This window comes from Sarcophilus harrisii, chromosome 2, assembly GCF_902635505.1.
Source record: "Sarcophilus harrisii chromosome 2, mSarHar1.11, whole genome shotgun sequence".
Taxonomy (NCBI): Eukaryota; Metazoa; Chordata; class Mammalia; order Dasyuromorphia; family Dasyuridae; genus Sarcophilus; species Sarcophilus harrisii.
The window spans coordinates 555978252-555992663 of NC_045427.1; the positions used below are offsets into that span (position 1 = coordinate 555978252).

Here is a 14412-nt window from a genome sequence, read left to right on the forward strand (position 1 = left end):
TTGAGAAAATGGAAGACGGGAAAATCTCTACCATAGGGAATGGCTGAAAACCAGTCTTTTCCCAAAAACTGATTTGGGTTCCCAGGGTGTTTGTCCTTCTGATTATTTCTGGTCATATTAGGTGTAGGACCACCAGGAAATTATAATTTTTATTCCCAGATTTAATAATAAAGGGATAACTTCTTTTACTCCCCATCCTTTCTTTCTTCCTTTATTTATTTATTTATTTATTTTTTTGGCTGAGCCAATTGAGGTTAAGTGATTTGCCCAGGGTCACATAGCTTGGAAGTAGTAAGTGTGTGAAGCTACATTTGAACTCAAGGCCTCCTAATTTCAAAGTCAGTGCTCTATCCACTGTGCCATATAGCTGGCCCACCCTCCATCCTTTCTTATCAATATCTCTTGCCCTCCCATAAAGCTTCCAATTCCCTAATATGGTTCTACTTAGAAGTGGACATATCTGAGGGTTATTGGTTCTGTCTTATGATCATACTTTCTCCTATAGCTTTTTAGTACAGCTTTACTAGTACATGATAGGGCATTCACTTTGAAGATGTAAGGAAAGAGTTGAGAGTGGGGCATGATATGTGGGAATTTTCATAAAGATTTTAGTTTACAAATCCATTCAATCAAGACTGAAACCCTCATCCAAGAACCAATCCAATGATTTAACTTAATTTCTAGGGGAAAGTCTCCTTTTGGAGAGCTGCTGCAGTTATAACAACCCATCTATCTATTGAAATGGGGAGGTTCCCTTTGTTTCTCAAGTCATTTGAGACCTCAACAAAGGGCTAATTTATTAATATGACCTGGCATTGTCAAATGAGTCAAAAAAAGAAAACTCTCCCCAGGCCAATGTTGAAAATTATTTTGCAACAGCCCCAATTCTTTGATAGCAGACTTCTGATACCTGATATGGTATCCACACCAATCCAGAGCTGGTCTAGGGCAAGGGGGCAAATTCTTCCAATGAAGGAGGCTACTATCAGATGTTTCTGGGCTCCAATGGCCCATTATTGATAGGGAAAGGAAAGTGGTTTTTCCAGGTTTATAACAGGGTCATAGATTTGGGGCTGGAAAGGACTTTTGAAGTTATCAAGTCCAACCCCTTAATGATACAGAGTGAGTGATTGAGACCCGAAGAGGTTGAGTGACTTACTTCAATTTCACATAGCCCATTAAGTATCTGATGTGGAATGTAAACTTTGGCCTTCTTGACTCCAATTCCAGTACAGTATCCATTATTTGCCTCCTATAAACAAACAGAAAAAAGCCCCTCTCTTCCTATACTATCTCCTTAGAGAGTTGGACTGTTTTCCTCTCCATTTTTTGTAGCACTATAAGTAGCAGCTAGTATTCTTTCAGCACCCCATCCCTCCCGATTTCCTCCTTTCAGATCCATCCAACCCTGTTATTAAACTTGATAGGACATGCTTCTTGTTCTCATTTATGGAATCTACTTCTTAGAGTTCATAATTCTTTGGTAATAAGACCCCCAAGTGCCCATGTTGGGTCAATCCAACATTCTAAAGGTTCTCTTCTTAATGACTATTCCTTTAAAATCATGAGTCCATTGCTCCAGGGACTGAAAAACTGATACCAATCTGTTTGGAGTGGGAACCGCAATCCATTCTTTTTTTTTTTTTTTAATTTATTTATTTAATAGCCTTTTATTTACAGGTTATATGTGTGGGTAATTTTACAGCATTAACAATTGCCAAACCTCTTGTTCCAATTTTTCACCTCTTACCCCCCACCCCCTCCCCCAGATGGCAGGATGACCAGTAGATGTTAAGTATATTAAAATATAAATTAGATACACAATAAGTATACATGACCAAACCGTTATTTTGCTGTACAAAAAGAATCAGACTCTGAAATATTGTACAATTAGCTTGTGAAGGAAATCAAAAATGCAGGTGGGAATCCATTCTTTTCTCTGGGACACTGAGGCATGAAAAGATGAAATTTGATTCAGAACAACAATTTTAATCTCAGTCAAGTCTTACTTACATGCAGGATAAAGAACACAACTTTCCACAGCCCTCTTCCCAAGGAAGAGATATTCAATCACTCACACACACACATACACACACACACACACAAAGAAAAATGATTGTAGCTCACATTTGCATATTTCTTCAAGATTTGCAAAGTGGCTTACATACATTACTGCATTTGATCTTCCTTCCAATCCTAGGACATGGGTGCTTTTATTATCTTCTTTTACATAAGGAAACTGAAGTGCATAGAGCTTCTGTGAATTGCCCAGGACCACACAGCTAGTGGGAAACTGATTTAGATTCAGGTCTTCCAGACCTCAAGTCGAATATGCTATACATTGACCACCTAGCTGCCTATAGAGAATCTGAGAGTATGAGATTAAAATCATTCTGTGGTCTGTACCCCCTTGTTTATAAGAACACACATGTAAATTTGCTGTATGTCTCATTAATGACTATAAAGATGCTTTGTTAGTGTATTCAGTGTATGTCCTTGGCTTCTAAGGAGCCTTGGATCCCATTTGTTGGCAACCGTTAGCTTTGCTAATAAATTGATTATTCTCAGAACTTTGCTTCAGCTTATCTTTACCACAGATTTTGATCATAACAATTAGTGAGCCAGTCAGAACTCCTGACATAGTCTTATCTATCAAGGAACTCCCCAGAGTGAATGCTGGTCAAATTTTTACCAAGAAGCTTCTCCATGAAGAAAAACAGGGTCCCCCTCAGTCTCAATTTCAATTCTTCCAAGACAGGGTAAGTCCCTGGTATCCCTTCAATAGAAGAATCAAGTCCATCTGTAGGGGATTCAGGCTCTTTTACAAGGGAATCTCTTCCATTGGATTCCCAGGGAAATCTAAGATTCAGTAGCAGCTTACCAAAAGGAATCCCCCTGGAGAAATTTGTCATGTTAGAACATGGGAAAACTCCCAGTTCTGTTGGGAATGACAAAAAGGAGCACTGTCAAATTATGTGAAATTTGGTCTAAGATTGCAGAAATTTCAACTGATAACTTATTCTGGCCTAAATCTGGACCTTTTGATCATTGTTTATTAAGAAAGTAAAGATTGATTATTGAATGATCTTGCCCAAAACAAATGAACTATTGGTTTTGTTGGGCACCCTGTCTGATGGATCATGCTTGCAGCATCTCAAAAGGCCCTCCTCTCTTTATCCATCTTCTATGTCCTCCTTCTGCTCCTCTAATTTATTCTCCTTCTACTGTGGTAGAAGATTTGATTCCTTTTTTTTTTTTTTTAAATGAGGAACTAGTGGCTGGTGTCTTTCCTCTGCATCAAAGATTTATATCTGACGTTACCTAGCCTGGAAATGTGGTTCCTTTAAGGTTCTATCAACTTTTTAATCCCTCTGATCTCCCCCTATGTAGGAAGAGTCACCCCTAAAATTGATAAAGACCTTGAAGTTGTGATAGCCCAATTTCAGATCATAATTAAAGGTTATGACTATCTGAAGAGAAGTTGCTGATGTTTATCCTTTATTCTCAAACAGGATCATGACATCATGGAGGTGATATCAGACATGCAAGTGAATTGGATTTAAGTAATAGAGGGCTGTATAAGATCAGTTGCTTCACTTTCTTCTCCCAGATCCATCTGGATCCAGTAGCCAGATATACATCAGGGACTACTAGAGATGGCCCTGGATGCAGTAGAAGACTTTAGCCTTTTTAATCTAAGTTCCTTAACAGGTCTCAATTTGACACCACATCCATTCAGTGATTAAGACTAGGTAATAATTGAGGCAAAGAATAACCTTTCAGCTAATCAAAAAAAAATTAAATCAATAAATCTGGGAAGGGAAGATCCTCAGGGTGTCTGGCCAAAAAGAGAAATGACTCTAAGTCAATCATGACCCAAATGGTGACCATTTGAAACTTGGTCTGAGATTTATTGTTGGTCAATCAACGAGAGTCAGAGCAGTTTGGGATTAAGGCATGGTCCTTTAGAAAGAAATCTAGCCAGAAAACCCCAAGATATTTTGGGAGGGTTCAGTGATAAAAATTAAAAAAAGATTTTAAGTGCATGTGCAGGTAAGGGTATGATATGTGGGAGGAGGGAAGGAGAAAAAAAGGAAAGGGAGAGGGAAAGGTAAAAAGAAAAGGAAAAGGAAGGTAGGTAGGAAGGAAGTTTTCCAACTGACCAGTTCCAGATGAGTCCCCAGGGGGCAGTTCCCCTCCCTTATTTGTTTATTCATCCAGATTTTTTTTTTTTAACTAAGTGTGAGAAGCCATTCTTTGCATCAATTACTACCTAGCCTCAATCACTAAATAGATATGGATTCAGTCAAACTGAGACAAGTTAAAGAATTTAGCTTAAAAACATCAAGGCCTCCCATTGCATCCAAGGCCAGGTCGTCATTCTAATCTATATCTGGCTACTAGACCCAGTTGGCTCTGGAAGAGAAAATGAAGTGGATGACCTTGCACACTCACTTAAGTAAGGGGTGATCTCTCGCACTTAAATCCAATGCACTTGCATATCATCTCTCTGATATCATGGTTCCCTTCAAAAACGAAGGACAAACAATCTGGAGAGATGTGACTAATTTAATGGAAACTGCCATCATAGAAGCAGCAAATAGATATGCTCCAGCTGTTTCTGCTCTTGTGGGACCACGTTGGCCAAGAGGGCAAGGTCTTCATAGTAGATCTTTACAAGACTCACTCTAACAATCCAACTAATTATATCAGGATAGAAATTCTTTAATCAGGGGAAGCATGCACCATTCAACCTGGAAATTGGAGTAAACTTCAAGAAATCATTCAGGAAGAAAATGAAACTCCTTACCACTTTGATGACAAGTTGTTTAAAAGTGCTAAGCGGTATGCAGGGTTAGATCTAATTAATCAGAAATATGCTAAGATCATTAATTCTATTTTTGTGGGCCAATCCATACCAGAAATGTGCGATTTTCCCATAAGAATTCCCCTGATGGCATGAAAAAAAAAGATTAACAAGCTTAAGGGTAATGCTTAATATGTTTTTTGAAGAAAGGGAAATGGAGAAAGTAAAATCTAAGCCTAACTGCCCAAAATGCTTGGCTTTTATATAGAAAAATCTGTCTTCCTTTTGAGCACCAAGAAATCAAGAGCCACAAATATGTCTTTATTGTAACAAAGAGAGTCATCTAACCAGGAAATGCTTTAAGAAAAGGTGAAATACATAAGAGTGAAAATTTGAAGGGTCCTAGAAAATTGAAGGAAAAATCACAATTCAAAATTATATGTTCTAAAGGTTGTTTTTTTTTTTAAATTAAATCTGGGCCTAGAAGGAAAATCATGCTGATTTCTTCCTGTGGTCTGATCAACCAAGGGAAGAAGAGTATTTTTTAAAAGAAACTTAAAAAGGAAAGCCTCTCTCTCTGCCTGCCTAACTCAGGCCAGGTTGGAAAGGCAGACAAGAAGAAAGGGAGTCTTTGTTCCCAATTTGTAGAAACTTATAACATTATTAGTAATAAACTAAATTTGTAATAGAAATCTAAATTCTCTACTGTAAATTTTCAAATTTTATAAATACTGAAATCATATCATAGTAAATATGTTTTAAGAAAAAAAATTAAAGTTTTAGTTTAAGACCGTTCTGTTGACAAGAAACTGAAATTTAGTTTTGTTTTTAAAGAAATCTAAAGAGGAAACTGAATTTAGTTTTGTTTTTAAAGAAATATAAAGAGGAAACTGAGTTTAGTTTTGTTTTTAAAGAAATCTAAAAAGGAAACTGAAAGTAGCATCAGTGATGTACCAAAGTGAAAAAAGAGAAACATATTTAAATTAGTGAGAAACCTAAACGAGTAAATAAAAATTAATTTGGAATAATATTTGGTTTTGCCTAAGCAATTAAGTATTATCAGCAAAATAAGTTTATTGGTAAATTCAAAACAAAGATACTTAAAGAAATTGGAATAAACTATGCATTTGTAAGCCTTTAACCACCCAGAGAGATGACAATATTACAATTAATTGGTTTTCTGTAATAAAAACTTGTACTAAATTGAAAAGAAAAAATTCAGTTAAAAAATAAATTCTATAAATAGTTTGAGATATGATTGGGAAATAAAGACCAAAGGAATTCTAGAATTCAGTGAAAGTAAAAAAAAACTAAGGAGTCAAAATTTGTATTGTGTTCAACAATACAAATTACATTTCTAATCTATAAAAGGGATAATAATAGCATCTCCCCACACTTCCACCCCTTACCCGCAGTGTTGTTAAGAGGATCATATAATCATTAAGTGCTTAGCACAGTACCTGGCTTGTGCAGAGGGTGAGCAATACAATATCTATGTATCATAAGAATTAAATTGGATAAAATATTTTTTGGTAATGCTCTGCCATTTAAAGAGTGCTTTTTAAAATTGGTATTGATTCCATTAATATTTAACCCTTAAAGATTGGTGTCCTCATAAAAGGAAGAACTTCAAACTTACATCTTGACTGCTGGGTGATGTAAATTAGCAAAATGTTATGTTGATTTAGTTAAGAAATTCAAAATAACTGAGAAATCAAAATCAAAAGTTTTTAAGTAGTATAAAAGACAGGGTTCTAAAATTCTCTAAATTAGGCTTTAAAAAACAAAAAAGACTAAGTACTCTTGATCTTAAAGTCAAACAATATAGGATGCCAAAAGTGATGAATGATTTGCTATGTAAAATAATTTAGAAATGTATTTGATTGAATTAATATCATCTAATAGGAAAAAATTTTCATATTTTAAACATAGGACATTATGTATGCAAATTTTTCTTCTGTTGTGAAAAATGTTGTTAGAAAAATCATTTCCCTTTTAAATCCTGATGCTGCTAAATAATGTATTTGACTGGTAAACAAATATAGGGAAAATGTATGAAAACTGTTAAATATTTAATAGAGTATATTTTATGCTAAATTGAAAAATAATAATAACTTACGGTTGGGAGACCACAGTAGTAAAATCCTCTTAGATTGTCTTGTCCCTAAGGTTCTTTGGGAAGAATCCTAAGATTTTATCAGTGCAGCTGTCAACATATGAAACTTTGTAGTGCTGCAGCTTGAGGAAGTAGGACCTCTCTTGGCCAAAGTGGTATCATTTACAATCATTTACATAAAAAAAAGACTGATTTTTATTTTGTGACTGGATTGAAGAACTGTTTCCAGGAACCATTCATCTTGTAATTCCACCAGATTAAGCAACATGTTTGACATATACAAGATGTCCACTCTCAATAACAGATAAGTTGAATCAAGTCAACAAGCATTTATTAAGTTTCTGCTGTGTGCAGGTCAGGGGGAGGAGGAGAAGGCAGGGATACAAGAAAAGGGGATGGGGGAAAAGTTTCAATAAGCTTCTAGTCTAATGGAAGAGACATACAATTACTATGTGTTATACCACATATTCAGAGATAAATTGGAGATAATCTCAGAGGAAAGGCACTAAATTAAGGAAGCCTGGAAAAACTTTTTACAGAAGGGAGGACATATGCTGAGACTTATGGAGTGCCTGGATTACAATGGTGACAGTGTTAGAGGTGAGAAGAAAGAAGAAGAGGAGGAGGAGGAGGGGGAGGAAGAAGAAGAAGAAGAAGAAGAAGAAGAAGAAGAAGAAGAAGAAGAAGAGCTAGCACTTATATACCACTCTAAGATTTGTAAAGCTTAAAATTAAGCTGCTAGTAGAGATGGACTTGGTGTCAGGAAAACCTGGGTTCAAATGCTGCCTCAGACATTTGCTGTAGTCAGTAGCTTGGTAAATCACAACTTCTGTTTCCTCACATTTAAAATGACAGGATTAGAATCTATGTGCTCTAAAGTCTCCTGTGACTCTTAATCTAAAATGATATGATTTAATCAGTGGAAATGTCAATAAAGAAGAAAAAATGCCATCTTATCCTTAGAGTGGAAAGATACCTTTCCATCTGACTCAAAGCTGAAAGCTTCTATGTGTTGTATCCTTCATTAAAATATAAGCTCCTTGAACCAGTTATGCCCAGTGAAAGAACTCTAGGAGATGACTAAGAACCATTACATTGAATTCCCAATCCCTATATTTTTGCCTACCTACATTTTGGATTTCCTTCACAGGTTAATTGTACAATATTTCAGAGTCTGATTCTTTTTGTACAGAAAAATAACGGTTTGGTCATGTATACTTATTGTGTATCTAATTTATACTTTAATATATTTAACATCTACTGGTCATCCTGCCATCTAGGGAAGGGGGTGCGGGGAAGGAGAGGAAAAATTGGAATAAAAGGTTTGGCAGTTGTCAATGTTGTAAAATTACCCATACATATAACTTGTAAATAAAAAGCTATGAAAGAAAAAAAAGAAAAATAAATAGATAAAAATAAAATAAAATATAAACTTCTTGAGGTTGAGGATGTTCTCACTATTATGTTTGGATCTCCAGAATTTAGCACAGAGTTTTACACATAGTAATTGATAAAATGCTTAGCTAAGTTTTAATAACAGGAAAAGATAATGATAAATGTTGAAGGGAATGTGGGAAAACTGGAATATTAACACATTGTTGGTGGAGTTGTGAAATAATCCAATCATTCTAGAGAGCAATTTAAAACTAAGCCAAAGGTCTATAAAATTGTGCATAACCTTTGATCCAGCCATGTCTCTACTGAGTCTGTATCTTAAAGGGATCATAAAAAAGAAGAGAGGACCCCCATGTGCAAAAAATGTTTGTAGTAGCCCATTTTGTAGTGGCAAAGAACTGGAAATAGAGTGAGTGTCCACTCAGTCATTCAGGAATGGCTTTATTGATATTATTATTGATAAGAAATGATGAGCAGGCTGATTTCAGAAAAGCCTGGAAAGACCTACATGAACTGATGTTGAGTGAGGTGAGCAGAAGCAGGAGAATATTGTATACAGTAACAAAATTATATGATAATCAACCTTAATGGACTTGGCTTTTCTCAACAATGAGATGATTCAAATCAGTTCCAACAGATTTGGGACAGAAAATGCCAGTCACATTAAAAAAGAGAACTATGAAGATTGATTGTGAATTGAAGCACAGGATTTACACCTTTTTGTTTCCCTTCTCATTTTTTTTTCTTTTAGTCTGATTTTTCTTGAACAATGTGACAAATATGGAAATATGTTTAAAAGCAGAGTGCATATTTAATCTGTTATCAGATTGTTTGCTGTCTTAGGGAGAAGGGATGTAAGGGAGGGAGAAAAAAAATTTAGAAGAAAGTTTTACAAAAATAAACGTTGAAAATACATATATTTGGGAAAATAAAATACTAATATATAATATATTAAAATATTAAATAATATAGTATTTAAAATACTAATATACATAAAATGATATTATATAATATATAACATTTTTTAAATATTCACTTATCCATCCATTCTATTAGCATTTTACATGTTAACCTCATTTGATTTTAATAATAACCCTGAGAGGTAGATGCTATAAAGAAACTGAGGCAGAGAGAGAATAAGTCCCCTAAATATGCTTTGTGATTTGCATACAGGAAATATCTGTTGAATGAGTTTTTTTAATCAGCAGCTTACAATAGATACTTAAGAAATATCAGAGGTAGAATTGGTACCCAGATCCTCCTGACTTTTAAATCCATCATTCAATCCGCTACACCTTCTGCTCATCTATGAATTAGTGTCTGGCGCTCAAGAGATATTAAATACCTTGCCCATGGTCATATAGTAAGCATCAAAAGTAGGATCTGAATTCAGGACTTCTTGGCTCAAGGTTTTCCACTCTGTTCAGCAAATAGGATTTTCCTTAGTTTTCATACATCAGGTACTGAATAAATTTTCTAATCTGAAGCTTACTAGATCTTGGCCCCAATAAGCCACCCAACTTCAGTCCTCCTACCGGTAAACAAGGCTAAGAATATTTGTCTTGTTCTCCCTTTGGAGCTTCTAAGACCTGAAGGGTCATATACATGTGAGCTATTATCATCACTAATCAAAATAAAATAAAATAACAAACTAGGGGGAAAGTAGAAGAAAGCCTTATCAGAAAGAAACATGGAAAGGCAGCATGGAGCTGGGGGAGGAGTGGGTGGTCCCACTAGGCTTAGCACTTACTGAAAATGGGAGCAGAAGCCACGGAGAAATCCCAGACCCTGAGGGAGGAGGGGAGGTCTCCTGGCAAGCTTTCTCCGAAGCCTCTCCTCGGCTCCTTCCTGCCACTACCACAGGCCTGTTGGCAAGAGGGAAGGAGACAAGGCTCCCAGGATTACAAAATGAAGCCAGCTTCCACTGCATAGCCCCAGATGGGTTTGGAATGGGTAGAGTGCCTAAACATTCAGGGAATAATAGGACTCCATGAGCAAGACTCAGAAAGAAAAAAGAGTTAGGAAAATATACCCACCCTTTCCTGGAGGTGGGAGGTCCAGGGGTGTTAATCCATTACACACATTTTTAGACTTTTTGAGTGTATCAATTGTGCTGGGTTTTTTTTCTTCTTTTTTTTTCTTTCTTCTTTCTTTCTTTTTCTTTTTTTCTTTTTCTTTCTTTCTTTCTTTTTTTGTTGAAGCAATTGGGGTTAAGTGACTTGCCCAGGGTCACACATCCAGGAAGTGTTAAGTATCTGAGGTCACATTTGAACTCAGGTCCTCCTGACTTCAGGGTTGGTGCTCTATCCACTGTGCCACCCTGCTGCCCCTCCCTTTTTCTTATTTTAAAAATACTATTCATAAAATAGGATGGCTCTCTGTGAGGGAGAAGGATAACAGGGAAAACAATAGTGATATAAAAAACAAAAGAAATCATTTATTTTAAAAAATAAATATAAAAATTTAAAAATAAAACAGAACTTAAGATATGAATCTGATTAATTTTCTTCTCTGTTCAGTGCTGAAGTCATTCATGTGCCCAGAAAGACAACAGATAACAATCCCATTTGAATCCAAGCTCATAAATTTGAACCTATACCCAAAAGGCTATAAAACTCTGCATATCCTTGAATGCAGCAGTGTCATCACTGGGTCTGAACCCCAAAGAGATCTTTAAAAAGGGGATAGAGCTCACATGTACAAAAATGTTTGTAACCTTCTTTCTGCAGGGGCAAGGAACTAGAAAGTGAATGGAGGCCCATCAGTTGAATAAGTTATGGTATATGATTATAAAGGAATGTTATTGTTCTATAGGAAATGATGAGCAGGCTAATTTCAGAAAAGCCTAGAAAAACTTACAGGAACTGATGCTGAGTGAAGTGAGCAGAAGCAGGAGAATATTGTATACAACAACAAGATTATGTGATGATCAACTGTGATGGACTTGGTCCTTTTCAACAATGTGGTTATTCAAGGCAGTTCCAATAGACTTGTGATAGAAAGAGCCATCTGTATCCAGAAACAGGACTGGATGTGGATTAAAGTATTTTTATTTTTTTTGCCTTTTTTATTGTTTATTTATTTGTTTTTTTTTCTTTCTTGTATTTTTTCCCTTTTGATCTGATTTTTTTTTCCACAGCATGATGAATTTGGAAATATGTTTAGAAGAGTAGCACATATTTAACCTATATCAGATTGTTTTCTGTTCTTGGGGAGGGGGAAAGGAGAGGAGAGGGAGAAAAATTTGAAACACAAGGTTTGATAAAAATGAATGTTGAAACGAGACTATTGGGGCCAGTTCCAATGAGCTTATGATGATGAGAACCATCTACACCCAGAGAGAGGTCTGTGGGAACTAAGTGTGGATCACAATATAGCATTTTCACTTCTTTTGTTGTTTGCTTGAATTTTATTTTTTCCCCTTTTTGATCTGATTTTTCCTGTGCAGCAAGATAATTGTATAAACATATATACCTATATTGGATTTACATATATTTTTACCACGTTTAACATATAATGGATTACTTGCCATCTAGGGGAGGAGGTAGGGGGAAAGAGGGGAAATTGGAACACAAGGTTTTACAAGGGTCAATGGTGAAAAATTATCCTTGCATATGTTTTGAAAATAAAAACGCTTCAATAAAAAATGAATGTTAAAAACTATCTTTGCATGTTTTTGGAAAAATAAAATATTGGGGGGGAAATTCTTTTTAAATAGAGACTGCCCTAAGGGACTTTGTATCTCAGCACTCAGCCCAGGGTCTGGCATATAGCTGGTGCTTAATAAATGTTGATTAACTGATCAAAAGTGGGAGTACCATAACACCAGCAACCATGATTAAAGAAAGAGTAATCAAGTGGACAAGCATTCATTGTCTTTATTGCATTCAAAGTGGAGCATGCAAGCCCCTGTCACCATGTAAGGTATACCCATCCCAGCCGGACCAGAACAAGACACACTCAGGAAGGAGGAGCTGTACTAGGCCTAAGGCTGAGCTCCTCTGCCTGGGGCTACAGTTTCTTTTGGAGCCCATAAAGAAAAATCCATAATTGAAAAAATGGATCGGGGGCTACGATCTGTCCCCCAGGTATCCCAGGTCTCAGTCTGAGAGCCTAGACACAGAGGTCTAGACCCCCAGGGCTGGTCTGGCTTCTTTCTCCCTCCCTGCCTACCCACCTCACCCAACACACATTCTACCCTGAGCAGAAAATTATTTTAAACCCAACCCTCAGGCACTGACTATCCGGGAACACCTAAGAATCACCGAGGCTCCAAATTCTCTACCGCAGAAAGGGACTCCAAACTCCCCAACAGGAGCCACAGTTGCTAAGCACTCTTTATCCCACTGGGCAGGGCCCACAGCCCAGCAGCCCGAGAAAAACTTGAGAAAGAGAACAAAGCAAAGGGAGCACTTTCCCTGGTGCTAGAGTGGAGTCCGAGCCCCAACTCTCAGCAAAGAACAGCAGGGCAGCCCTAGAAAAAGACTCAGCCAGGAGAGGAGCAAGGGAGAAGCCTTTAAGGAGAAAGGAATCAGCAGTAAAGAGGGCGATGGGAAAAGCGGGAGAGTGAATGCCCTTCGTTGGTATAAGTAACAAGACAGACAGACAGGGTGCTAGGGAAGAAGCTCTGGAGAGGGTCAGGAGAGTTCTCCCCTGAGACCCCAGGCATCTTAGTTGGAGGCAGAGCTAGGCCACAGGAGGCAAAGTGTTTAGGAGGGGAACAGACTCTGGAGTGGGTGGGTGCCAGCCAATAGGAACGCCAGTCTGATGCCCACAAACAGGGGCAAGGAGCTTTGTTAATGCCAAAAGTTCAGTGCCAAGCAATACTGAGACAGGAAGGCCTCTGCCCAGAGCAGTCGGCCCCTGGCCATGATGAGGGTGGTCCGGCCTAGGGATGCCAAGGGCAAATGTAAACGTGATGGAGGACCCTACCCAGGAGGCCCCAATGCCCCCACGTGCTCTCAGGGCACTCTGCCTGCCACGGGGATGACCTGGCTTCCTTTTTCTCCGCCAAGCCTGGAGGGAGGCATTGGGCCCCATGTTTGGGCATGCCCCGAAGCCTCGAATGAATGAAACAGAGATGACCCCTGAATCCTTCCTGGAGGTCCCAGGTTCCCCATGAGACACTGGCACAGCTTTAGGCACCGTGGGTCCTATCGCTCTGAGGTTAGAGGGGAATGGAGAGACCTCCTGCAACAGGGGCTACACCCACCCATTCTTTCTGCTTCTGTGTTAGAATAGTTACTGTCTGGTTTGAACTGTTTCCTGGTTGGTCTTTAATCTGGGTGGAGGCCCCCCAGCCTCCAGTTGTGATTATCACATGCCCTGGGCCTTGGAGCCCCTATGCTGGGCCACCGCAGGTTGACTATTCCACTGTGAATCGACAGTCTCAGGGGACTTAGGGGTGGCCTTCAAGCTTGAGGAGCTTTTCCGGGATCCCTGTGGGCTGGGGTGACCTTTCTTCTGAAGCTGAGGGCTCAGCTGAGTGGATGAAGGGGCTTTCCTGCCGGAGGAGGGGCTCTTGGAGCCCTTGGCTTTGGGCACGGGGTAAAGGGTCTCAAGGGTCTTGAGAGACTTCAGCCCCAGCATCTCACAGTGGGTGTTGCATTGATGTGAAACAGCAAACTGCTCAAGAAGGCCCGGAAAGCAGCTTTCCTTGAGACCTTGGTACCTGTATCCAAACAGAGAAAAAGCTGGGACCCCAAAGAATTCTGGTCAGCTCTCTGGAACCTCCATTCCCACCCCCTGGGATGACCATCAGTCCTAGGACTCGGAAGTGATAACACAGCAGGCAGCCTAAACCTGCCTCACCTAAAACTGGTCACCCCATCAGCCATGAGAAATGGGCTATGGGATGGGTTCCTGCACCTGCCATCTTGGCAGCTTCTCCAGAATGCCCAGCCATAGTGGTGGGCACTTGCAGATTCCCTGACTGAGACCATGGGCAGTAGGTTCTGGAGACCACCTCTCCCCAGTCCTCAGGAGGCTTCGTTACAAAGCTCAGGCTGGGAAACTCATTCCCCACACCGGAGCGAAGACTGGGGAATGAGAAAACAAAGCAGGGTGGGTGGCATTTGGGGCAAAGAGAATTCAA

General features: G+C 38.6%; 2 protein-coding genes across 3 annotated transcripts in view; both read right to left on the minus strand.

Moving 5' to 3' along the window:
- Positions 1-7060, minus strand: part of SLC28A1 (solute carrier family 28 member 1) — a 62062-nt gene extending 55002 nt beyond the window's left edge. Inside the window, exon 1 of the mRNA XM_023496495.2 lies at positions 6927-7060. The gene's annotated coding sequence lies outside the window, so the exon portion shown is untranslated. The remainder of the gene's footprint in view (positions 1-6926) is intronic.
- Positions 7061-12176: 5116 nt separating this feature from the next.
- The window catches only part of ALPK3 (alpha kinase 3), a 43784-nt gene continuing 41548 nt past the window's right edge, over positions 12177-14412 (minus strand). For both annotated transcript variants that reach the window (XM_031955692.1, XM_031955690.1), the window contains one exon: positions 12177-13989. In XM_031955692.1, the coding sequence (XP_031811552.1) occupies positions 13635-13989 (355 nt within the window). In that variant the 3' untranslated portion in view covers positions 12177-13634. The remainder of the gene's footprint in view (positions 13990-14412) is intronic.